The sequence below is a fragment of the Microcaecilia unicolor genome, chromosome 8, assembly GCF_901765095.1.
Source record: "Microcaecilia unicolor chromosome 8, aMicUni1.1, whole genome shotgun sequence".
Taxonomy (NCBI): Eukaryota; Metazoa; Chordata; class Amphibia; order Gymnophiona; family Siphonopidae; genus Microcaecilia; species Microcaecilia unicolor.
In genome coordinates, this window is record NC_044038.1 from 74898482 (window position 1) to 74925521 (window position 27040).

The window sequence follows — 27040 nt, forward strand, 5'->3', positions numbered from 1 at the left end:
ACTTCCAGGCAGGCTGGTGGTTCCTTTGGTGAAAATGTCCTGGTGGATCTGGGCAGGTGCTCTGTTTGCCCAACCCAATGCCAACCCTAAGAAGGAATCAGATATCAAAGATCTGTTGGGGAATATAGGATTGAAAGTTAGGGTGGGGAGGATTTAGAGGTTTGTGGGGCTTAATAGGCCTCTAAATAATCTAGGTCTGGACCAGAGACAAGGATATATTGCAGACTGATATCTAGTTAAAAGATGGGCAATTGAGTAGGACTCCCGGGATTTTGTCCTAGGACCATTTCTATTTAAGTTATTTGTTAATGATCTGGAAAACGGAGCAATGAGTGAGGTGACTCTAAATTATTCAAAGTTTATTTCAAACATGAGCAGACTCTGAGGAAATTCAGGAGAAACTTTCCACACTGGGGAACTGGCATCAAAATGGCAAAGTACAAAATGATGCGCATAAGGAATAATAATTGAGTCAATATTTAAACTCTGCTTCTGTTTTTTTTTTATGCTGGTCGTGGTGTTTAAACATATACCTGTATATTGAGTGCTGGCTGCTACCTAGATATCAGCATTGAATATCCAAGTATTCCTCTATCACCACAGTTATCCAGATAATGTTGATATTCAGCACTGGTATCTAGATAACTTAGGACAGCTTTTCTGTTGAATATCTCTGCTGTCTAGATATTTTCTGGTTCTGTCCCCAGACCACCCTGGCCCTATCAGGATATTGCTGGGGTGGCCTGTAATGATTTCCAGTAGCAATTGTCCAGGTAATGCTGCTCAAAATCAACGACTAGACCTGTTCAGTATCATTGAGCTGGCTAGCAGATGTTAAATATTTACAGGCAGGGTAATTTTCAAATCCAGTGTGGCACTTCTTAATGCTCCTAACATAAGGTTAGGTTGGCAACAGTGGAAGAGGAAGAGAAGGGCAGATGTGCCATATTCAAATAATGCCCCACCTAACCTCTGGATCATAAGGTGAGTGCAGCCAAGATAATGGTCATCCAGATGCAGCTGACGAATCTTGATGTGTCACTTGTTGAAGTGGTAGTTTGGCTGCTACTTTCGCTGATGGATTTTATGGTGACAGACCTGCTGACATGGGCTATACTTGTGTTGAATGGTACTCCGTGGGTGGTGTTGAAGCCAGTGGCATTGTCCAAGTGACCTGGTGTTGTCAATGGATCATTGGGCATCAGAAGTAGGAGTGGTGGATCTCCATACTGTATTTTTTTTTGCAGGTTTTGATTGCATTTATTCTCAGAACAGCAGCCACCTAGCATGGTGAAAGAGTCGTCTCCCCAGGTCCTGGACACTTTAGCACAGACAGGTGATGTAGAGCAACTCTTAATGGGCAGATTCTGGGTGATGTTGTCTTCAAAACAAGAGAAATACAAGACAAGATATTACACACTGAAGAGAGAAAAAAAGAGAGACAAAAAGAAACTGAGGAAAGGAAATAAAAAGAAGGATGGAGAGACAGAGACCAAGGGAAGTGGAAGAGAGGACAAGAGCGAGATAAAGAAAATTCAAATTTTGGCATCAACTCAATAACACTATTGGGTACTTTGTTTGTTTCATAACATAAAACCTACATAAAACAGTTAGTACCTATGTAGTCAACGTGTTGTGGTTGTTGTTTTTCTTTTCCTCTTGAACCCATTTCTGGGTGTCAATGGTTAGTTAACTGTTAGATATCTCTCGCTTTTCCGCATGTGCTGAAGACAGGTGATTAGAGCCCCACCACAGTGTCTGTGACTTTTTCTTGGCAGAATACTACAGAGGTATGTGTTTCACTTCTGCATCACACACCACTCAGATCTGCCAGGTTATTCAGTTCCAGGAGGGAAATTTAAAGCCAGTCCTGACTTTCCAACAACCTTACCCTGATTTCAATGGGCAGAATCTGGGACTAGCAACACCACATTGCTTTGGGATGGAAGTTCAAAAGTAGGACTGGCCAAAAAGTCTCCCTACTAGAATTAGGAATTTTGGTAGGATTGCACTAGTGGTCACCACTTTTCTCTGTCTATATATGTGAATTGCACTTTCTTCCTCCCCCGCCCCCCCAGCTTCCTATCAAGATGTTTCATCGTCTTGTCCTGGCATCATGTGTATGATATCTGTATGGAGAGAGTAATCCACCTAGGTGGATGAACACTAACTCCCACGTAAATATAACAGCACAGAGAGAGTGGGAAGTGGACCAATGACTCCAGGAGAACGGGAGATAAGATTTCAAAGAACCACTTTATTCAATGACTCAAGTCATTGAATAAAGTGGTTCTTTGAAATCTTATCTCCCGTTCTCCTGGAGTCATTGGTCCACTTCCCACTCTCTCTGTGCTATGATATCTGTATTACATGAATGTTCTTCCAAGTTGCCTATTATGGTTATCATTTGTATTGCGTCCACATATGTTATTTATGTTATATGAATGTTCTACTCTGCTGTTTTAATATGTATGTTTCTGTTACTATATCATGTCATTGCCATTGAAAGGATTTAATTTGCCTACCTCCATGATTACCTCACTGTTCTGTGTATTGACCATTAATCATTTTACTATTGTTATGCTGTTAACACGATGTAAGTTGTTTATATCATGCTTTATCTGTTGAACATCTCCTTGGATGAATTTCTTCACAAAGGCAGTTAATAAATCCCAATAAACAAATATATAAATGTGTATTAAAGCCCTAGTTTTGCACATAAAATCCTGTGAAAAATATCCCATCAGATGAGGAATGTATTTTTGTAATGGGAACGGAAGAAGGATGGCTTAAAATTAACATACATTGTTGGACACAGACACAAAATCACAGGTAAGATATAGTGTGTATGCTTGAAGCCTGCCCTTGCAGATCAGCAACGCAGCTGCGCCAGAGAAGAGGACTTCGGCTGGCGGGGCTTGGGGACCCCCACCAGCAAAGGTACCTGACGGTGGCGGGAGGAAGATGGGGTTGAAAGGGTTGGCACTGGGGGGGGGGGGGGGTCAAAGGTGGTGGTGGCGGTGGGGAGGTAAAAAATGGCAGGGGGGTGGCGGCACTGGGGGGGGGGGGGCTAAAATGTGCCCCCTCAACTCGGGCTCTGAACCCCCCTCCCACCGAAGTCTGGCTATGCCCCTGATTGCCTCAGGTACAAAAACCAAGATTGTGAACCCTCTAGGGACAGAGATAGTCCCTGCTTATAATTGAATTGTATGCCACATTGAACCTGAACTCTGTTTCGGATAATGTGGGATGGATAAAAATGTCCTAATAAATAAATAAGTGCCTGCAGACATGGAACAGGGGTCTAGAACACATATGTCCAGAGACAGTAAGTGACTAACTGAATAAAGAGGGGATGGTGGCTTAAAAAAATTATCCGTGCCTAGAGATACTGACATGGGTGTGATGTTACAAAGCAAAACAACTCATGCAAAGTAGGGTGGACCAAAAGAACTTCCAGCAAGCAATGTAAGGAAATACACTTTTATTGGCAAAGCACCATTAATATATGCTTTGTCAATAAAAGTGTATTTCTTTACATTGCTTTCTGGAAGTTCTTTTGGTCCACCCTACTTTGTCTTTGGATGTTCCTCACAGAGGGGTTTTCCCTTTCCTTATGGCTGGTATTTTGTTAAACAACACATACACCACCACCCATAATGAGTCACAACAGAGCAAGTCAGCCACTGGAGCTAATCCACAGTGATTTATATAGACAAGGGGTTCTCAATCCAGTCCTTGGGACACACCTAGCCAGTTGGGTTTTCAGGCTATATACATGAATATGTATGAAATAGATACCAAGTAGGCAATGCATGCAAATCTATCTCATTCATATTCATTGTGGATAGCCTGAAAACCTGACTTGCTGGGTGTGCCCTGAGGACTGGGTTGAGTAGCACTAGTATAGACCAGTGAAGGGACTCCTTATGAGAACAGATACTTCTTGATCCATGATTTCACCAGGTACACAAAGACTTTCCTCTGGAGACTTGAAAGGAGGCTTTCCTCTGGAGAAATTGAAGGAGTATGTGGCCATTGCAAGCAACAAGTTCCTACATACTTCAGAGGAGTGCATGTGAATGGAACAATTCAAGCATACCTCGGGTGACAAGGGCTTGAGCATCAATCCATAGTACTCCACAGTCTCAAACAGAAAGGTGTAGTTGAAAAACTGTGTTGGTGGGGATGGCAAAAAGAATGCTGCTATATACCAACCGTCTGACAAATTTGGGGGAGATGTATTGAGGACTGTAAATTATTTACAGAACCTGCTATCAATAAGGGCTAATCAGGTAAATCTCAGACAAGTCACTAAGAGGACAATTCTACAACCGAGTGCCTAGGTTTAAGCCACTTGATATTTAAAACCATTTAACTGGCCAGGAACAGCTCCTATCCAATGATATTCAACGCATTGCTGGCTATCATTGTCCAGTTTCAACTTAACTGGCCAGCACTGAATTTGACTTGGCTGGTTAAGTTGAAACAGGTAAAAAAACACCCAGATATTCAATGCCAGTCACCAGAAATGGCCCAGCATTGAATATCTGGGCTCAGTGCCGACCATGAGAGGCAGCCTAGCTACCTTCCGTAGTCTGAATATCGGCCCCAAGGTGTCCTGGGGGCTTGTGTTGGAGCCTAGCTATACTTTTCTTTACAGAAAGCTGGCATAAAATAGGTATAATGGGGCTGATATTCAGACCCAGCACCCTGAGCATAAGAAGCCTCCCTCCTGGACTCACCCTTAGTTTGCTACTGCTCCTTCCCCTCAGACCTACTCATAGGCTGCTGTTGCTGCTGCCATCACCCCTGGGCCTACCTTACTACCCTGGTAGTCTAGTGGCTAGTCAGGGCAGGAGCGATCTCCAGTCACTCCTTCCCATCCCGTGTCCGCAGTCAAAATGACTTCTGTGACTTCCAGCAGCAGTCTTGCGAGATTGCCACTGGAGGCTGAAATAACCATTTTGGGATTGGAGTCAACATGCATAAGAGCAGCTGAGGATTACTCCTGCCTGTGCTGGCTCCAAACTCAACATTACTGCTGCAACCTCCAGCGGCAATCTTGCAAGACTTCTGCTGGAAGCTGAGGCAGCCAGTGTGATTGCAGTCACGAGATGGGCAGGATTGACTGGGATCACTTTTGGGGTGGTAAGGAAGGTCCAGGGGGAGTGGCAGTGGCAGCCTACAGTTAGCTCCAGGAGGGGGGCTTCTTAGGTTTGCGGGGAGGGAGAGCGGAAGTAAGTAAGTAGGAGCGGGAGCTCCTGTGGTTTGGAGGGTGGTGGCAGTAGAGGAAGAGGAGGAATGGAGTCAGAGCTGTTTCTCATCAGGGGGCTGGGCCTGTTTTGGTTTCAACTTGGGTTTCAATCAAAACTGAGCAGCAAATTTCAGCCACAGATTCGGTTTCAGCTGAAACAAAAACAAAAAAACTCCAGTTTCGGTCACCCATTAAAAACTGTATGACCTATCCAGTCTGTCCATCTATGCCATCTACTATCTATTCCTTTCCCTTAGAGATTCTATGTACCTGTCCCAAGCTTTGTTGAATTGATCATGGGAAGAGCCAGCAGTTATCTGGAGTCTGATTAATAGGACTGGCAATAGTGCATACTCCCCCACCCCCATGCTTACTAATGGTAATGGTGGCATTCCCATCAAAGCAGTAGCTCTCCATGTGGTGGCAATTCAGAACTGGAGCATTGGAGGGCAGGCATTGACCCGGCTTCTTTCCAATGCAGCTGTAGCACTGTCTGCTGGCATTACTGCTGCTGTTATCTGTGTGGAGACATAAAGAGGATAATTTTCAAAGGCATTTCTATACTTTACACACAGAAATAGTGGCATTTAAGTTTAAGTGGAGTGGGAAGCACCCAAACCTATGTCCTACCTAATAAAAAACCTAAGCAAAAACTATTAGCAGTAATAATAATCTCCCCAGGGAATACTATAAACAAAAATCACTATAAACAAAAATCATAATATAAACATGGGGGGACTTTAATTTATTATTTATTTATTTTATTTATTGCATTTGTATCCCACATTTTCCCACCTATTTGCGGGTTCAGTGTGGCTTACAATACATTGTGAGTCATGGAATTACATTGGTTACAATATGGTTATGGGTTATATAGAGAAGAGTTATGGGAAGACAGTCGAAGTCAAACATATTTTGGGAAAACAAGTCAAAGTCAAACATAGATTGGGAGTGGAACAGTAGAATGTAACAATAGGGAAGTGATCGGCGATTGAACAATGGCGAGAGAACATTAGGGTATAACAGTTCCATTTGTGGGTAGAGTTTTAAGTGTGGTGAGAATAAGGGGAAGAGAGATCAGAAGAGAGTGTATTGCCCTATCTCTGTTATTGCGTAAGGACTTCATATGTTTTGATTCTTGCCATAGCTTTTCTCGAAGAGGTGAGTTTTCAATAGTTTGCGGAAGTGGGTTAATTCATAATTCATTTTCAGGTTGCGTGGTAGTGTATTCCAGAATTTCATGCTTGTGTAAGAGAAGGTTGAGGCATGCAGGGCTTTGTATTTTATGCCTTTGCATTTAGGGAAGTGGAGATTGAGGAAAGTTCGGGATGATCTTTTGGCATTTCTGGGTGGCAGGTCTATTAAGTCAGACATGTATGCAGGGGCCTCACCATGAATGATCTTGTGGACCAAGGTACATACTTTAAAGGTGATATGTTCCCTGAGTGGGAGCCAGTGCAGTTTCTCACGTAAGGGTTTTGCACTTTCGTATTTTGGTTTTCCGAAGATGAGTCTGGCTGCTGTATTCTGGGCTGTTTGAAGTTTCCTCAGTATTTGTTCTTTGCAGCCTGCGTATAGTGAGTTGCAGTGGTCCAGATGACTGAGTACGAGTGATTGCACTAGGCTGCGGAAGACAGATCTTGGAAAGAATGGTTTTATTCTTTTCAGTTTCCACATGGAGTAGAACATCTTTTTGGTTGTGTTGTTCGCGTGAGTTTCGAGTGTTAGGTGGCGGTCGATAGTGACTCCAAGGAGTTTTAGAGTTTCTGAGATTGGCAGATTTAGTTTAGGTGTGGTAATAGCGGTAACTTTCTTCGTGTTGTATTGGGAGGTAAGTATGAGGCATTGAGTTTTTTCTGCGTTCAGTTTCAATCGGAATGCATCTGCCCAGGTATTCATGATGTGTAGACTTTGGTTGATTTCATTGGAGATTTCGTTAATGTCTTGTTTGAAAGGGATAAATATCGTTACATCATCTGCATATATGTAAGGGTTGAGGTTGTGGTTTGATAGAAGTTTTGCCAAGGGAATCATCATTAGGTTGAAAATAGTTGGCGATAGGGGAGATCCCTGCAGTACTCCGCATTCAGGTGTCCATGTAGCAGACGTAGTTGAATTTGATGTTACCTGGTATGAGCGTAAGGTTATGAATCCTTTGAACCAGTTTAGGATGTTGCCTCCTATGCCAAAATATTCGAGTATGTGTATAGTAGGATTTCGTGATCGACCATATCAAAGGCACTTGACATGTCAAATTGTAAGAGGAGTATATTGGTGCCGGTTGCAATCATTTGTTTAAATTTGGTCTATGCCTATTCGATAATAGTAAGGGGAGACTTCACAGACTTTTTATTTCTAAGCATCTTCATGTTGGAGTACTTATCTTTAGATACCAAATTAGAGACCAATTATCTACAGTTTCACACTCACACAGAGTAGAAAACCTATTTCTTTCAGAAATTCTTGAAGGGTTAGATTGTATTTCTACATAATACATTTATTTTTGTTAAGTTGTGCATTTCTAGAAAAGTTAAACTGCATTGAACCTTATAGTGGCAAATTGCAGAATATAATTATTGCACTGTATTGTATTGAAAATATTTACCTCAAAGAGCAGTGGCATGCAGTGACAATGACAGCAGGGGATTCAGTAAATGTGCTAACCAAAAAATGAATGTGGTGATCTCAAATCATCATTTTCTACCCCTCACACAAACATGACCTATATTCCTTCCCAGTCTGTGCCCAGCAACTGCCTCCTCTCCCACCCCTTGGACTTCCCTCATTCTTATATCCTACCACTTCACCCCACTTCCCTCTCTGTGCCCCTACCCCCTGTCCCTTCTCCTGCTACTCCCTCACCTCCACTGGTTTTCCTCCACCCTCATCCCAAACTCCTTTCTTCCTGCTCCACCCTCCCCATTTTCCTCTTATCTTAACCCATATCCTATAATTCCTCATCGCTTCCCTTCTTGACCCAAATTCTCCTCTCTCTATTGCACCAAATTTATTACAGTCTTGCTAACCCACACATTAAGAAATATATCTATGCAGCACAATTCTAAAAAAAATCAGGGTGAGAAAGGAAGAAAGCAGAGGAGACAAAAATAGGAAGAATAGCAGTGGGAGGGAGAAACAGAACTACAATAAATGATAGGAAAGATGGGGTTTCAGAAGGGTCAGAGGGAAGGATGGCAGGTTTGAGCTGGCTAGGAGGCCCATCCCACAGGCAATCTTTCTCTTCTCCTCCTTTTACTCAATTACCCTCTCCCTTCCCATCCTAATTTCCCTCAACACTCGCCTCTCTGTTCCATCTCTTCTTTCTTCTCTTTCCCCCGAAGCCCCCTGTATCCATCCTATTTCCACCTTTCCCTCTTTTCTGCTTCTGCCTCCTTCCCTTACCTCTTTGATCTTCCCATCCTGACCTTCTTTCACTCCATTCTCTCTTTTTCCCTTTCCCCAAAATTCCCCTCTTTATTTCCCCTTCCAAATAAAAATTTTAAAACTTAGAAGATCTAGTCCCTTCTCCTACCCTCTCTGTGACCCTCTGTCTCTTCCCCTCAATGGGCCATTGGCCAGAGTCCAGTGATGTGACTGGCAGGTATGGTGTAAGGAGGAGTGGCAGCAGCAGCAGCTCAGGGCTCCCTAGTTTTTAGTGGAGATGTGCCACTGCAGGTTCAAGACAAAGGAGGAGCAGTGGTGGGCTTATGGCCCCTGGTCTCAGTGAAGATGTGGTACGTTGGGTTGAGTACAGAGGAAATGTGGTATGGGCTCATGGATCCCAGCTCTCAGTGAGCACATAGCACTGTAGTTTAGGGCAGTCAAGGAGGAGCAGTGGTGGGATTAAGGTCCCTTCTCTAATCACAGTGTGGCACTGCAGCATGTTGGCATCATGGAAGCACATGGACAACTGCAGAGAAGGTAAAAAAACAGCTCCCTTTTTGCACCTGCCTGTGGCCACACCACTTGATCTGCTGTTCTCCAGAAGCAGAGATAAAAAGGCACAGCACAGCACAGCACAGGTGCCGCTTAAACAATTATGGAAATTAGGACTGGATACTGACTGAAACCCTGAAAGGTCCTGACCGCACACCACTGTCAGAGAGAGATCTTCTCCTTGCTATGAGGGACATAAGTACATAAGTATTGCCATACTGGGACAGACTGAAGGTCCATCAAGCCCAGCATCCCATTTCCAACAGTGGCCAATCCAGGTCACAAGTACCTGGCAAAATCCCAAAACAGTACAATAGATTTTATGCTGCTTATTCTAGAAATAAGCAGTGGATTTTCCCCAAGTCCATTTTAATAATGGTCTATGAACTTTTCTTTTAGGAAGCCATCCAACCCTTTTTTAAACCCTGCTAAGCTAATCGCTTTTACCACATTCTCTGGCAACGAATTCCAGAGTTTAATTACATGTTGAGTGAAGAAATATTTTCTCTGATTCATTTAAAATTTACTACTTTCTTGCTTCATTGCATGTCCCCTAATCCTAGTATTTTTGGAAAGAGTAAACAAGCGATTCACATCTACCCGTTCCACTCCACTCATTATTTTATAGACCTCTATCATATCTTCCCTCAGCCGTCTTTTCTCCAAGCTGAAGATCCCTAGCTGCTTTAGCCTTTCCTCATAGGGAAGTCGTCCCATCCCCTTTATCATTTTCGTCGCCCTTCTGTGTACCTTTTCTAATTCCACGATATCTTTTTTGAGATGCGGTAACTAGAACTGAACAAAATATTCGAGGTGTGGTCGCACTATGGAGCGATACAAAGGCATTATAACATCCTTATTTTTGTTTTCCATTCCTTTCCTAATAACAACCAACATTCTAATTGCTTTCATAGCTGCTGCTGCACACTGAGCAGAGGGTTTCAATGTATCATCAATGATAACGTCTAGATCTTCTCTATAGTATTAATTAAAGCACTAACCTGAAGGAAGGTGCTGATATTTCTCCAAGTCAATCTCCGCATTGCACAAGCTGGTGTTGCAGTATTGCATCTCGATGAAGAAATTCAACCCATGGTAAGGCAGAGTCTGGTTCATCTTTCCCAATTCACCAGTCCCACAGGCTTTCATAGCAACAGTGTATGTGTCGTGACCCTGAAGAGGTAAATGGGAGTTTGACATACCTTTCAGTTTTATTTATTTATTAGGCTTTATTTACCACCTTTTTGAAGGAATTCACTCAAGGCGGTGTACAACAAGAATAAGTCAAACATATGCAACAGACAGTTACAGCAGTAAAAATATTCAAACAACAATACAAGTATGGCATAATATACTACATTACAATGTCAACACAATAGAGAATAAAACATTTTAATAGGCAGCATAGGGTGTAAGTAAAGATGGAACATATAGATAGATACGACAGAGTAACAGGAGTAAGGAAATAAGATACTAATTTAAAGAACATTGCAAATGAGGTCAGAAAGGTGCTTGAACATGATTTTAGCTAGGGTAGGAGTGGATAAATATGTCCTGCTATATCTCCTATCTAATCAATAGAAATCAAACAAAATAAAACATGGAAAAGAAAATAAGATGATACCTTTTTTATTGGACATAACTTAATACATTTCTTGATTAGCTTTCGAAGGTTGCCCTTCTTCCTCAGATCAGAAATAAGCAAATGTGCTAGCTGACAGTGTATATAAGTGAAAACATTCAAGCATTACTATGACAGTCTGACAGGGTGGGAGGAGGGGGGTGGGTAGGAAGTATGCATGGGGACATCAAAGCATATCATTGATATTCTAACAGGGTGGGTGTGGATAGGTGAGGGGAGGGTGATCAACAGAGACATACAGCTTTATGGTTTATAATGGGCTAGGAACCCCAGATCCTTGTTAAGTCCTTTCTGTTGGGTGTTAAAATATTCAATCATTCTGACTTCAAAGGTCTTACGTTCTTGTATGGTTTTAAAGTTACCTTTGAGGATTCTCACTGTGAAATCACTGGTACAGTGTCCTGGTCCTGTAAAATGTTGACCAACAGGCGTGGGAACCCTGCTGGCACCAGTATTGTTCATATGATGTCTATGTAAATTGAATCTTGTTTTAAGCATCTGGCCTGTTTCTCCAATATAGCATCCTTCGTTACATTTTTTACACTGAATGATATATACCACATTGGAAGATGAGCAAGTGAAAGATCCCTTTATGTTGACTACCACACTCCTCTCCTATCTAAGAAAGAGCAGTGTGTGGTGTTCAGTTGTCAAGCAGTGTCTGGGGCACACGTTGGCCTATGTCTGGTCAGAAAAGATCCCCTGGATATGTATGAGACTGGATGACGTATTATACAGAATGGAATTGAAACACATGTAGCAAATAACACAATTTATTTTAAATTTCAGGGATGTCATGATTTCATCATGGAGTGGAGGAGTAGCCTAATGGTTAGTGCAGTGGCCTGAGAACCAGGATTCCCACTGTGGCTCCTTGTGACTCTGGGCAAGTCACTTAACCCCAGGGCTTTTTTTGAGGGGGTACTTGGGGGTACTGAGTACCAGCACCTTTTCTGTTGTCTGCTAAAATTGACCCATGGACCCCAAGTTTTAATGAAAGAGCTGAGGCTCTACACACCAATTCTGCCTTGTCATACATTCTGTGACTAGTTGCAGGGGGCTTGGCTATTGTGGGATGGGTTCCTCAGTGATTACTCCACCCCTGAAGAGTGGCCTAGCATTTGAGTACCGGCACCTTTTTTTTACTAGGAAATACACACTGCTTAACCCTCTATTGTCCCAGCTACGAAATAAGTACCTGTATATAATAAACCGCTTTGATTGTAATCACTGAAAGGTGGTATATTAAATCCCATCCTCTTTCCCTTTCCTTTACCCCAGGGCTAATACAACTTCATTGACTTCTGATTAATTACAGAGTATAATACAAGCTGTTAATGTACTATCAGTCTCTTCTGAATCATCACTTTAATACTCGTTTGTTTTTCTCAGACCTATAAGGTCTTGCTTGCATAATTCTGATCTTGTGCTGACAGTTAAAGACAGACCCCCCTATATTCAAAACCATTTAACCAGCTAGGAACAGCACCTGGCCAGTTAAATGGTACTTAGCCGGCTATCCTGCAATATTCAGCAGGAGATAGCCAGCTGTCTCCTGCTGAATATTGCTGGTTAGTGGCTAGCCTGCTCACTGTCTGTCACGTGACATAGCAGGTTAGTGTCAATATTTATTGGCTGACCAGCTCAGTTGCTGGCCATATTTGACAGAGTGATTACCAGGCCTATCTTTGGCCGGTTCAAGTTTGAACCAGTCAAATATAAACTGTATATTCAATGCTGGTCACTGGAAACAGCCCAGTATTGAATATCCAGGCTCAGCACCGACCATGGAAGTTATCCGGGCTAACTCCTGCGTGCTGAATATTGGGCCCATTGGGAAAATGAGGACCCAACATATGCAATTCTTTCACATCTGGTATGAAATGTACTGATTTAATGATTTCTGCTCTATGTATAATGGGACAAATTTAAACAGGTAGTGCCACTGAATATCAGCAGACTGTATGGCACTGCCCAACTAGTGCTAGAGGTGGTTTATGGGTGGAGCTTGGGCAGAGCCAGTACTTAACTGGCTAACGGCGACATTCAGTCCATTAACCAGTTAAATAAGTGGATAAAGCAAAGGGCTGTCCTAACCCTTTCCACCAAGTTAACCATGCACCATTTTGAATATCAGTACCACTATAACCCAGATATTCGATGCCAGTGCTCGGCTTAAAAACCACTGACTGCCATGGACTGATTATTGACCCCACCAATTTTACAAGAGAAACCTATAGACTGAGATAAATGTAGGATGGCCATTTCTGTTGACTTGGGCACCATGGGGCAGATATTCAGACCACGAGAGGCAGCCTGGCTAAATCCTGCAACTGGTGGTCAGCCTGGATAGTCAATGCCGAGCTGTTTCCTGTGACCTGGCATTGAATATCCGGTTTATTTTTAGCCGGTTTAAAGTTAACCGGCTACATCAATATTCAAAGATAGCCAATTAACTTTAAACCAGCTAAAATATACCAGCTATTTAAGTGGCCCAATATGGTTTTGATTCATATCCAGCTTATAATAGCTGGATATGAATTGAATAATTGGGGATAGCCAGCTATATCGGCCGATGTAGCTAATTATTTCCTAGGCCCTAACTGGGAATACTCAGTGGGGGATAATGGGCTATCCCCCACTGAATATCACCAGATAGTCGATTAAGTGCCATTTAACTGGCCAGGTGCAGTTCCTGGCAGGTTAAATGGTTTTGAATATGGGGGGGGGGGGGGGGGGGGCATGAATTCTAGTACAACACAGAAGCTCCCAAGTGCTGATGTTAGAGTTTCTTGTAACTAATGTTTGTGAACTTGGGGGTGAATTTTATATATGGTGCCCCCCCCCCTGTACTTAGACGCGGTTTATAGAGTACATGTAGCACCTGTTCCTGCAACTAGAATTTAGGCGTGATCATTTACACCAACTAAAAGCTGGTGTAAATGCCCACACTTAACTCATGTGTGGGCTGGGCATATTCTATATCAGTGCATATAATTTTTAGGAATGCCCATGTCCCAACTTTGCCCCTCCCATGGTCACGCCCCTTTTGAGATCCGCATGTTAGAATTTACGCGCACCAATTTACAGAATATGCTTAGAAAGTTGCACGTATAAATTCTAATTAGTGCCTGTTTGTGCAGATAATTGATAGTTAGTGGCCAATTATCAGTGCCGATTGGCTTGTTAACCAATTTATTTTGCACACAACTTTAGGTGTCATATATAGAATTTGGGGGCTGCTGAAACACTGTGAATCTCTTACTTGTTTGCATGGTATACACGGTCTCCATGCAGACATTTTCCTCTTCTTGACATTTCACCTTCATGGCTTTTTCCATGGAGCATCCGTGGTCTCCTTGGTCAACACAGCTATAGCACTCCAGGGCATTGGGGACATCTGGTTGAACCCCTGGAGGTACATTTAAAAATAGTAGATCATCTGGGACTTACAACATAGCAACATATTTACAGTATTGCATTTTAAGACCTTCAGAAACAGTTTCCAATTTTACTGATGCCACCCACAGCCTTCAGTGAGTGTCGGACACAGCTTCCCATCACCTCCAACTCTCATTGTGTGACTTTCAACATTGCGTCACGTAGAACTGTGATACCTGCTGACCTGGTTTCCAGTTTCATCACTGCCGCCAATTCTCACTGGAAGATTTTCAGCATAGAATCACTCAGAATGGGGTCACACATAGAGCAGCTTCCATTCTCACTACTGCTAGCAGCTTGTGTTGTGTGACCTTCAGCACTGAGTTGTGCAGAAATGTGACACTTGCATACCCAACTTCCAATCCCACTTCGCCCACAATTGCTCACTCTAACCTTGCACATTTATCAGCTTATAAAAGCATCAATCAGCTCTACTGCAATTACTTTGTCGGTTCTCAGTGAAAAGTTTTGCTCGGCTTTGGTATAGCTAATTTGCAGTAAAAAAAAAATCTATCCAGTCTGGGTGTATATCCAGTAAATATTTGTTCAGGAAACAAGGACATTGTACCAGAAGCTCTTTGGGAAAGGAACCCGGTACCTCTGACAGTCCCCTAAGTCCTGAGATCTTAGAGGGGCAAGTCAACAAGTTATTTCTAGTCTATGCCTGACAACTCCCTGTCCTTGTTTCCTGAGCAAATATTTACCGGATATACACCCAGCCTGGATAGATTTTATTTTTACTGCAAATTAACTATACCAAAACCTGTGAGCAGTGCAAAGGCAGTTACATAACAACAAGGCTTGTTCTAGCTTGTCCTGCCAACCTGGTTTCTGTGGCATTCTAGCTCCTTTGCTGGTTTGTGGGACAGTCGCTCTACAGACGGTGTAATATCATTTTGATAAAGCCAGAGTTTTGAGAGTTCAAATTACTGATGTGTAAAAGATATAACGTCCAATATTCAGTGCTATTTAACTGGCTAGGAACGGCCCCTGACCGATTAAATAACACTTAACTGGCTAGCTGCGAATATTTAACAAGAGGTAGCTGGCCATCTCCCAATAAATATTTGCGATCAGTGTGTAGGACTAGATTCTATATATCATGCCTAAAAATTCAGTGCTGAAATGAAATTCGCCAAAGCGCATTCTATAAACGACACTTTAATTTAGGCGTACTTTATAGAATAAGCCTAAATTTCTGCGCGGTTTATAGAATCCGCCATGCACTTGTCCGCACAACTAAATTTAGTCATGGGCAATTATGCCAAGTAAACCTTAGTTTAAATGCCACTGGGTTTATTCTATAACCATATGTGTAGATTTTAGAAATGCCCATGACCCATCCATTCCATACCCATGGCTACACCCCCCCTTTTCAACTATGCAATTTAGAATTTGCGCATAGCATGTTATAGAATACGCTTAGACAGTTCTGAAAGTAAATTCTAATTTAATGTCAATTAGTATCAATAATTGCTCGTTAAGAGCCAATTATCATTGCAGATTGGCTTGTTAGCCAACTAGGTTACTCGTATTATTAAGGAATACGCTTTGATTTCTGCGTGGAAATCTGGGCACAATATATAGAAACTTGGGGATAATGGTATTGTGCACTATCGCACAATATAGCCGTCTAGCCATGAATATTCATAAGCTGGCCAACTAAGCTGTGCAGCCAAATTGGGTTGTTTAAATAGCAAGCCTATTTTCAGCTGCTATGAAATTAGCCGGCCAGTGCTGAATATTGAATAGCCAGCTAAGTTTATAGTGGCCAAAAATAAACCGGATATTCAATGCTGGTCACTGGAAATGGCTCAGTATTGAATATCCGGGCTCAACGCCAACCACAGGAGTTAGTCGGGCTGCTTCCTGCGTTCTGAATATTGCCCCTATAATAACTGCTCATATTCTGGGCAGAGCTACATTTAAGCCTCTGTGTGTGTGTCACATCTAAACTTCATACAACTTCAAAATAATCTTCTTCAAATGAGTGTATGTCAACTTTTTAATAGATCAGGCTCATCAAATCTTTTCACTTTTTAATCAATTTTGTTAATTTCACTAAAAATGAGAGGAAAAGCCTCAACTGACTCCTTCTTGGCTACAAAGCCGAACACTTCTAGGAGTACATGCAGTCATCATTGGCTGAGAAACCTCCCAAAGATTTTTATTAAATTAATACATAATGTCCATATAAGCATTTTACTTAGTTTTTTTAGTTCACAGCCTACAGCCAGGAATCAGGCTGAGAACTCCAGGGCATGGACCCTTAACTAAAGACCCAAAGCTAGACAGAGAAGAACAAGCTTATGTTCCACAGATCCTGACGAAGGTTGCAAAACTTTGGCCATTGTTGGCTATAGAATAGAGATACATGGAGAGATGGAGAGACAATACATCTCAAAAGCTGAAAAAGTTGTATAAAATGTAAGTTATCCTCAAAAGTTGTATACAATTTAAGTTATCCTCGTTAGTCCCTTATACACATTTTTATAAAGGCATCTAAACTTCAACCAGGCTAAGTTCCAGTTTCATAGCTTTCCATTTGCTCTAGTCCCATCAGAGATGCATTGTTGGAACCAATTTCTTTTGGTTCCCCATCCCTCAGCATTCTGGGATTCATTGAGTGTCCCTTGTAATGTTCACAGTCTGAAAATGTCTCATGGTACAGTCTAGCAGACCTGGCATAGCTCAAGAGTGGATTATAGTTAAGTACATAAGTATTGCAACACTGGGACAGACCAAAGGTCCATCAAGCCCAGCATCCTGTTTCCAACAGTGGCCAATCCAGGTCACAAATACCTGGCAAGATCCCAAAAAAGCTCAATATATTTTGTGCTGCTTATCCCAGAAATAAGCAGCGGACTTTCCCCACGTCCATTTTAATAATGGTTTAGAGACTTTTCCTTTAGGAAGCCATCCAAACCTTATTAAACCCCGTTAAGCTAACTGCCTTTACCACATTCTCTGGCAATGAATTTTCTCTGATTCGTTTTAAATTTACTACTTTGTAGCTTCATCGAATGCCCCCTAGTCCTAGTATTTTTGGAAAGAGTAAACAGATGCTTCACATCTACCCTTTCCACTCCACTCATTATTTTATAGACTTCTATCATATCTCCCCTCAGCCGTCTTTTCTCCAAGCTGAAGAGCCCTAGCCGCTTTAGCCCCATCCCCTTTATCATTTTTGTCGCCCTCCTCGCATTCAGTGACATCAATGTGCTTTTTTAAAAATTCTAGATTGTGCATCAGGCTGGCATAATGTACACCAGTGTCCAGCTGGCACTATGTAGACCAGTGTCCAGACTCCTTTACACTATTTTAGTAAGCAAGTTTTTTTGAAAATCTATTGGCCAACTAGGTCTTTGAGATCTGAAGACAAATTATTGCTCAATGTCCCGTCCTTTCAACAAATTCGAATGGATGTATACTCTTCCTTTTCTTTTTTTAAATTTGTACATAGAAGGGGCTGCCTTATAGAATGCATTACCAGAAACACTGTAAAATCTGTTCTACTGTGTAATTTAGGAAGCAACTAGTTAATTTAGGTGACTCCCAGGTCCACCCCGATCTTCCCAGGGCCCTCGCTCCAGGTGCCCAGGGTTTCCAGGTGCTTTTTGGCTAGGATCAGGTGACCCTCAGGGGGAGGAATGCTGGCTTCGGCCTAACCCCTGGTAAGCGTTTCCTCGGCTGAGAGGTGCCCAGCTCTACCACCGGCTGCCTTTCAGGTGCTGTGGAGGACTTGCAGCTCATCTGCATATCCTTTACAGCCTTCTCCGGGGTGACTCCCAGGTCCACTCCAATCCACTCAGGGCCTCCGCTCTAGGTGCTGTGCGCCATCAGTCGCGCGGGGCATTTCTCTTTACATTTATTTTTCTCCCATTTACTACTTATGGTTCCAGTACACTTTTTCTTCCTGGTACTGTCCCTTCCTAATCTGTTTCTCCATCTGAAACCACTGTACACTGCAGGAACACATTGTCCATCCTCTGTATTCATCGTCTCACTGTCTCTTTTTTCCTCTTCCTTTTTCTCAGCACTCAACCTTCAACATTTCCTTCCTTCCATTCATCCATCTCCTTTCTATCTCAGTATATCTCACCTTCGTTGCTGTTGTCATACCTCTCCTACTCTTCTCCGTACTCTCTTGCTCCTTCTCCTGCTCTCCGCTGGGGACATTAATCCCCATCCTGGTCCTCCACATCAGCTCTCATCCTATTTGTGCAGGTCACACTGTGATATCTCCAATCTAATTTCTGTTCCTCTCCTCCCCCCTTCTTCCCTGCCTTTCTTTTGCGCTCTGTGGAATGCCCGCTCTGTCTGTAACAAACTTTCCTACATCCATGACCTCTTTATCTCTCGTACTCTCCATCTGCTTGCCCTAACTGAAACTTGGCTTTACCCTGAAGACTCTGCTTCAGTCATGGCCCTATGCCATGGAGGTTATCTTTTCTCCCATACTCCTTGCCTGGTTGGCCGCGGAGGTGGTGTTGGGCTACTACTTTCACCCTCTTGTAGATTTCAACCTCTTCTTCCACCTCAATCTCACTGTTTTTCTTCCTTCGAAGTCCACTCCAGCTGTCTATTTGCTCCTCTGCCTCTCTGAGTAGCAGTCATTTATTGACCCCCCCTGATAAGTCCCTTTCTTCCATTCTCACTGACTTTGATGCCTGGCTTTCCTTCTTTCTTGAACCTTCATCTCCTTCCCTCATTCTTGGGGATTTTAACATTCATGCTAATGATCCCTCTGACTCTTATGCTTCTCAGTTTCTTGCTTTAACATCCTCTTTCAATCTTCAACTGTGCTCCACTGCCCCCACTCACCAGAATGGCCACTGTCTTGATCTTATCCTCTTCTCAAACTACTCACTCTCCAGTTTCTCTGCCTCAACTCTTCCCCTCTCTGACCATCATCTGATAACTTTCACACTTAAACACCCTCCTCCTCAGTCCCGTCCAATCTTAACCAATACATTTAGGAATCTTCAGGCTATTGACCCTTCTACTCTGTCCTCCAGTGTTTCAAATCTCTTCTCTACCACTATGTTATCCAAGTCTGTCAATGAGGCCGTCTCTTCCTATAATACTATTCTCTCCTCCGCTCTGGATACTCTTGCTCCTCCCATTCCCCGTTCTGTAAAACGTACCAAACCCCAGCCTTGGCTGACCTCTAGAATCCGCTACCTACGTTCCTGTGCCCGCTCTGCCGAACGCCTTTGGCTGAAATCCCATGCCCATGCTGACTTCATACATTTCAAATTCTTGCTAACCTCCTTCCAGTCTGCTCTTTTACTTGCCAAACAGGACTATTACATCCAGTTGACAAATTCTCTTGGCTCAAACCCTTGACGTCTCTTTGCCACACTGAACTCTCTCCTCAAAGTGCCTTCACCTCCAACCCCCCCTTCACTTTCCCCTCAGACTCTGGCTGAGTACTTTCATGATAAGGTTCACAAGATTAAACTTGAATTCTCAACCACGTCACCTCCACCCCTCCCTTCCTTAGTCCATTCTCTCAACCCTCCAACCCCTGCCTCCTTTTCTTCCTTTTCTGAAATCACTGAAGAGGAACACATCTTATTTCCTCCTCGAAACTAACTACCTGTTCCTCTGATCCTATTCCCACCCATCTACTTAACACTATCTCTCCTACTGTCATCCCTTCTATCTGTCATATCCTCAGTCTTTCACTGTCCACTGCGACTGTTCCTGATGCCTTCAAATATGCTGTAGTCACACCACTCCTTAAAAAACCTTCATTGGACCCTACCTGTTCTTCCAACTATCGCCCCATCTCCCTCCTCCCTTTCCTATCCAAGATACTTGAACGTGCTGTTCACCGCCGTTGCCTTGACTTTCTTTCATCTCAAGCTATTCTTGATCCACTTCAATCTGGCTTTCACCCCCTTCATTCAACTGAAACAGCACTTGCTAAAGTCTCCAATGATCTGTTCCTGGCCAGATCCAAAGGTCTCTATCCTCATCCTTCTCGATCTATCTGCTGCTTTTGACACTGTTGACCACAGCCTACTCCTTGATACACTGTCCTCACTTGGATTTCAGGGCTCTTTTCTTTCCTGGTTTTCTTCTTATCTCTCCCAGCTTACCTTTAGTGTATACTCTAGTGGATCCTCCTCTACTTCTATCCCACTGTCAGTTGGTGTACCTCAGGGATCTGTCCTGGGACATCTTCTTTTCTCCATCTATACTTCTTCCCTTGGTACTCTGATCTCATCCCATGGCTTTCAGTATCATCTTTACGCTGATGACTCCCAGATGTACCTCTCCACACCAGAAATCTCAGCTGAAATCCAGGCCAAAGTATCAGCCTGCCTGTCTGACATTGCTGCCTGGATGTCTCAGCACTATCTGAAACTAAACATGACCAAGACTGAGCTTCTTATCTTTCCCCCTAAACCAACCTCTTCTCCTCCCCCATTCTCTATTTCTGTGGATAACACTCTCATCCTTCCTGTCTCATCAGCTCGTAACCTTGGGGTCATCTTCGACTCCTTCCTCTCCTTCTCTGCACATATTCAGCAGACTGCTAAAACATGTCGTTTCTTTCTCTATAATATCACCAAAATTTGCCCTTTCCTTTCTGAGCACACTACCAGAACCCTCATCCACACTCTTATCACCTCTCGCTTAGACTATTGCAACTTGCTTCTCACAGGTCTCCCACTTAGCCATCTCTCTCCTCTTCAATCTGTTCAAAATTCTGCTGCATGACTAATATTCCGCCAGTGTCGTTATGCTCATATTAGCCCTCTCCTCAAGTCACTTCACTGGCTTCCTATCCGTTTCCTCATACAGTTCAAACGCCTCTTATTGACCTATAAGTGCATTCACTCTGCAGCTCCTCAGTACCTCTCCACTCTCATCTCTCCCTACATTCCTCCCCGGGAACTCCGTTCACTGGGTAAATCTCTCTTATCTGTACCCTTCTCCTCCACTGCTAACTCCAGACTCCGTTCCTTTTATCTTGCTGCACCACATGCCTGGAATAGACTTCCTGAGCTGGTACGTCAAGCTCCATCTCTGGCCTTCTTCAAATCTAAGCTAAAAGCCCACCTTTTTGATGCAGCTTTTAACTCCTAACCCTTATTCACTTTGTTCAGAACCCTTATTTTATCATCCTCACTTTAATATTCCCTTATCTCTTGTTTGTCCTGTTTGTCTGTCCTAAGTAGATTGTAAGCTCTGTCGAGCAGGGACTGTCTCTTCATGTTCAAGTGTACAGCGCTGCGTACGTCTAGTAGCGCTTTAGAAATGATAAGTAGTAGTAGTTGTAAAGGAATAGATGTTTACTCAAGCATTTGCTGAGGTTTAGATAGAATATTCCCAGAATATTTGAAGTTGAGAGTTTAAAAACCAGGATTCACTGGCATAAGGCCTGATATTTTGCCAGTGGTGGGCAATGCTTTTGCTGTTTGCCACCAGTGTTAAACCCGGATAGTCAATGCCGGGCCATTTCCAGAGACTGGCATTGAATATCTGGGTTTTTTAAAACTGTTAAAAAAGTTAACCGGCTATACTAACCAGTTAACCTTTTAGCGGATAAAGATAGGACAGCTATTTATGCGGTTGTATTTAGCTGCTAAATTTATCCAGTTAAGCACTGACTCCGTATAGTGCCATGACAGAGTGTGGGCAGAGCCAGTCCTGGAACTTATCCAGATAGTGGAAATATGTAATCTGCTATCTGGATAACTTAGCCAGTTTTCTCTCTGTCTTAAGTTATCCGGATAGCAGACCAAAAATATTGACCCAAGTATGCTTATGTTCTCTGTGTTATTGGGGTTTGTGACAAGTGATCTCAGTGAGCTTTTCCCTTGTCCTTTCTGTCAAGAAGCTGCCTATTTTCTCAGTGGTTCTCATTTGTTAAGTAGTGTAGCTTAAGGTCTGCCTGATTTAAGAACATAAATGTTGCCATACTGGGACACACCAAAGGTCCATCAAGCCCATTATCTTATTTCCAACAGTGGCCAATCCAGGTCACAAGTACCTGGCAAGATCCCAGAACAGTAAAACAGATTTTATGCTGCTTATCCTAGAAATAAGCAATGGATTTTCTGAAGTCTATCTTAATAATGGCTTATGGACTTTTCTTTTAGAAAAGTATCCAAACCATTTTTTTAATCTTTATTTTTTTTTCCTTTTTCAAGCAGTAGCAAGCATAAATGAGGTAGTCTCAGAAGAAGCCAGACATTACATTATACAATCCAAACCCTTTTTAAACCCTGCTAAGCTAACTGCTTTTATCACATTCTCTGGCAATGAATTCCAGTATTCCTGAGGAATACCTGAACACCATTCTTTTCTCTCAGCAAAGTGCACAGCAGTTCTAATTATGAATGCTGCAGTCACATTGCCTTGTACATTGAGAAAACATAAAATAATAAACTATCGGGAATCTCAAAGAATACAGGTCTGAATAATGGAACATTACTTGTATTCTGCTGGTAATTTTTGGGAAGTCAACAATCTTTCAAAAAATTGCATTAAAACAAGTAGGGAGAGCATATGAAGCATTCCTTCCAATTCCCCTTCAGCATGCATGCATATGCTTTGTGTGTGAGTTTCTATATTATCTCTTGATGTATCTCTGAACTGGAAGGCAGAGGGGAAGGGTGGTTGAAATGAAGTGGTACCCAAAGTGATTTGGAAAGAATAATAGTAGAATGGAACCAAGTGAGATGATATATCAAACCATTAGATGCCACTATCAATAGATTTCAAAGGATGGCTTTTGCAGTTCAAACAAAGGGTGCCATTGTCTCATGGAAATTGGTATAGCTTGCCATGCTTCTCGTCAGTAGTCAGAAGGATACATAGAGGGGCATAATCGAACATCGCCGGCCAAATAGATCGCCGGCGATCTATGTTGGCAGCGGCGCTACAGCTGGCCGGAACCGTATTATCGAAAAAGATGGCCGGCCATCTTTTTTTTCGATAATACGGTTTCGCCCGGCCAAATGCCGTGGAGTTCGCTGGGTTTGAGATGGCTGGGTTTGTTTTTCAGCGATAATGGAAAGTTATGTTGGCCATCTCAAACCCCGGCCAAATTCAAGGCATTTGGCCGTGGGAGGAGCCAGTATTTTTAGTGCACTGGCCCCCCTGACATGCCAGGACACCAACCAGCCACCCTAGGGGTCACTGTGGTGGACTTCAGAAAAGCTCCCATGTGCATAGCTCCTTTACTTTGGGAGCTGAGCCCCCCAACCAGTGGTGTGCTGGAGCGGGTTCTCAAGTGTACAATGGTGTACAATGCCCTCTTTCAGCACCATTCAAGGTAAGAACTACGTTCTCTAACGTGGGTAACACAGGAAAGGGAACTAAAACTGGCTTACAAAAATGGCCACTACCGCATGGACTACAACAGGAAACAAAACAGGGCACACTCTGACCCAGTTAGCAGGCGGGAAAAGCACCATGGGAGTAGACCCCAGTACCCTACACCCACCACAATACATTGCTAATGTGACTCTGCAGGGCACCTAACAGAAAAGGTGTCACACTCACCCGAGAGCCACATCGCAACCAGGGAAAGGCTGTCGGAGGATACAACACATTCTACTGTCATGGAGGTGGGTACGGCATTTGAGGCTGGCATACAGGCTGGCAAAAAAGGTTTTTAGTTTTATTTTTTTAGTTTGGAAGGGGATTGGTGACCACTGGGGGAGTATGGGGAGGTCATCCCCCATTCCCTCCAGTGGTCATCTGGTCAGTTGGGGCAACTTTTTGAGGCTTGGTCGTGAAAATAAAAGGACCAAGTAAAGCCGGCGAAATACTGCTTAACGCCGCTTTTTTTTCCATTATTGGCGAAAGCTGGCCATCTGGTAGCCACGCCCATGCCCGCCCATGTCCCACCTTCGCTAATCTACCGACACGCCCCCTTGAACTTTTGCCGGCGAAGCGATGGGAAAGCGGTGATGCTGTCAAAAATGCCGCTTTTGATTATACCGATTTCGCCGCTTTTAAGAAATCGCTGGCCATCTCCCGATTTGTGTCGGAAGATGGCCGGCGATCACTTTCGATTATAAGCTGGATAGGAACCAGCAACAGACTATATGATTCAATCACTAGGTGTCACTGTATACAGCAACTATTAAAAAGTTATGCAGTTCAGTCTCTAGGTTTTGCAATAGAATTTACAACAAAGAAAATGAAGCATGCATCAAAATCACTAACAGCAGGCCGAACAGAGATAGGGAAGTGGCAGCTGGAGGGAGTGCCTGGTGGGAAAAAACATGCCTCATGAACCATTGTGTGTGTATTTTATGTTTTTGTCTCTTTTGGGTGACTGTGTTTCTCTTTTATTTGTAGAGAGGTGTGGTAGCCATGTTAGTCCACTTTTCAAGGTAATCAATAGAAATAAAACAAAATAAAACATGGAAAAGAAAATAAGATGATACCTTTTTTATTGGACATAACTTTTATACCTTTGTGTGTATGTGTCTTTCTTAGGTGTGTGTCTGTGCATGTATGTGTTGTGGTTTGTATGTATTTTTTTGTATGGATCTCTGTTTTGTGTGCCTGAAAATTAATTGAGCATCTAATACCCTTATGCTGGCCCTGATCATCCTGATAGCCATACTGGAGATATCCTGAGCACCAGTATCTAGGGACAAGAATACTTTTGTTCCCTCCTCAACCATTGGATCATAGCCTGGGACGCATCCTCAGCACCCAACTCCCCGATAAAGAGAGCTATGTGAGACTGTACCATAAGAGATTTTCAGACTGCGACCTTTAAGAGGGACACTCAGAACTCAACCCGCACAGCTAACTTTTTATATTGATCATTTCAGGGCTGCATTATGACTTTTGTGGGCGCTAGGCACTTTTGCCTTCTTGTGTCCCTCCCTTGATGGCATTTAATATATGACTGAGCTTTTAATTTGAATTGTATTTAATTGGTATTTTATGTATTTGTGGAGGAGTAGCCTAGTGGTTAGAGCAGAAGACTGATCTTGAAGGCTGGGTTCTATTCCCACTGCAGCTCCTTGTGACTCTGGGCAAGTAATTAACCCTCCATTGCTCCAGGTACAAACAGCTGTATGTACAATATAAACTGCTTTGAATGTAGTTGCAAAAACCACAGAAAGGCAGTATATTAAGTCCCATTATCTTTCCCCTTTCTGTTTATTGTGTTTATTTTCAAGGCTGAAAAGCAAGGCATGAAAATAAATAACTTCAACTTCATTTTTATTCTTTCAGATTTAAAAAGAAATAAATTAACCCCCTGTTTACTAAGCCACACTTAGTAAAGTGTTTAGTGTTTAGCAATATTTATAAAAAGAAGGGGAGGTGTTTTAGCCAATGATTGAACAAGTGACAACCTGTGTGAAAGACAGTGGTTGCTGATGCTCTGAGGCTTTGTCTTACCCTCTCCTTTTTGATGTTTAAAATTGTGCTCAAAGTCAAGATTTATTAGAACTTTTTCATAAACAGAGAGTTCAGCTATACAGCTTCGACATATACTGGATTTCTGTTTTTGTTATTTGAAGTTACAAATTAAAACATTTTTGTGGACCCTAAGCACCATTGCCTATTGTGCCTAATGGATGTCTGCCCTGTTTCATTACACATAGATGATTAGAACAAAGGGCTCTTTTTGGAGAAATTGGAACTAGATGTACAGTGATTCCTTCTGTTACAGTTCTGTTTGAATCTGCAGTTTTACTCTGTGTTTACGATCCCCGATAAAGTACTATGTATTAAAATACCATTCATCTATGAGTGAGGGAGTGGTGACTGGTCTAATTGAATCCTGTTAATAGCATTTTACTTTGTAAAATTAGTTCCTATTGAACTGGTAACAAAATTAGAAAACTAAATCCTATTCCCAAAACGGGGGGGGGGGGGGGGGGGGGGGGGGATGGATTGCGGGGACTGGTCTAAATTTTTCAGCGTTGCAAAGAACACAAATTAAGAAGGACTGAAGATACAGATAGCAGCTTCCATTATAATGTGAGAATGTCCTTACCTTGGCTGGTCAGGGCACATACAAGAAGGATGCCCAGTGCTTTTCCTCTTGGCCACAGTTCACCTTCCATTGGTTACAGTTTCTGTACCTGCTCACCCTTGTGGTTCTAGTCTGGCACACATTAACTCTGGGAGCTTCCAGCTGAATACACTGAGTTATGAGCAAGCAGCGGACACTCGTCACCATACATCATTTTGATGTGGCAGCTCATTACACTTGCTTAGGTTTTCAAGTGCGTAATTGCCACTGTTGTCTTCTTTGCATAAACACCTGGAGCAAAGGATGGGCATCCTAAGGCCAAGAAGGACAAGTTTGGTTTTGTTTTGATTTTACTACAGAAAAACAACATGAGGGTGGAAGCTTTGTTTTTCTTTTGGAAAACAGTAAATAGAGAAACCAAGTGTGTGACACTTTCCAGACAAGATCGCAACTCTTTTCCATAACCAATATGACAATAAACTGTAGAAACCTGATTGTAGACAAAAGAATCCAAGCCTATCCAGTCTGCCCATTTTCTTCTATTCCTATTGCAATTCCACAGACCCTACTTGATCTCCAATTTTACTCCTGCCCCTTCAATAATTCACTCTGTGTCGGTCCTAGGTCTTCTTGACCTGTTTGTACTCACAAATCTCTTCCACATGCTGAGTCCACTGTGAGGATAATATCAGTAATTACCACTAGGTGTGGTAGGATACAGACGTGTGTAAAACAACTGTTTAGCACTGGAATAATATGACCATGAGGGGCATAATCCAACGGGGACGACCAT

At 42.7% G+C, this 27040-nt stretch overlaps 1 protein-coding gene across 1 annotated transcript; it reads right to left on the reverse strand.

The window, feature by feature from the left end:
- Nucleotides 1-26458, reverse strand: LOC115476250 (ly6/PLAUR domain-containing protein 3-like). Its single transcript, XM_030212523.1, has 5 exons — nt 26269-26458; nt 14101-14247; nt 10195-10365; nt 5632-5775; nt 1-1381 (listed from the first exon to the last, which is right to left on the reverse strand). Exons 1-5 carry the CDS (start codon nt 26336-26338, stop codon nt 978-980), a joined length of 936 nt encoding a protein of 311 aa, XP_030068383.1. The 5' UTR covers nt 26339-26458; the 3' UTR covers nt 1-977.
- Between the last annotated feature and the right edge of the window lie 582 nt (nt 26459-27040).

Excerpts from the sequence above, each read along its gene's own strand:
- LOC115476250 (XM_030212523.1), bottom strand. The coding sequence starts at position 26,338 with ATGGAAGGTGAACTGTGGCCAAGAGGAAAAGCACTGGGCATCCTTCTT. Across the intron at positions 10,366-14,100 it reads CGTGTATACCATGCAAACAA|GTCACGACACATACACTGTT; the intron begins GTAAGAGATTCA and ends TACCTCTTCAGG. Across the intron at positions 5,776-10,194 it reads ATATCAGCACCTTCCTTCAG|ATAACAGCAGCAGTAATGCC; the intron begins GTTAGTGCTTTA and ends GTCTCCACACAG.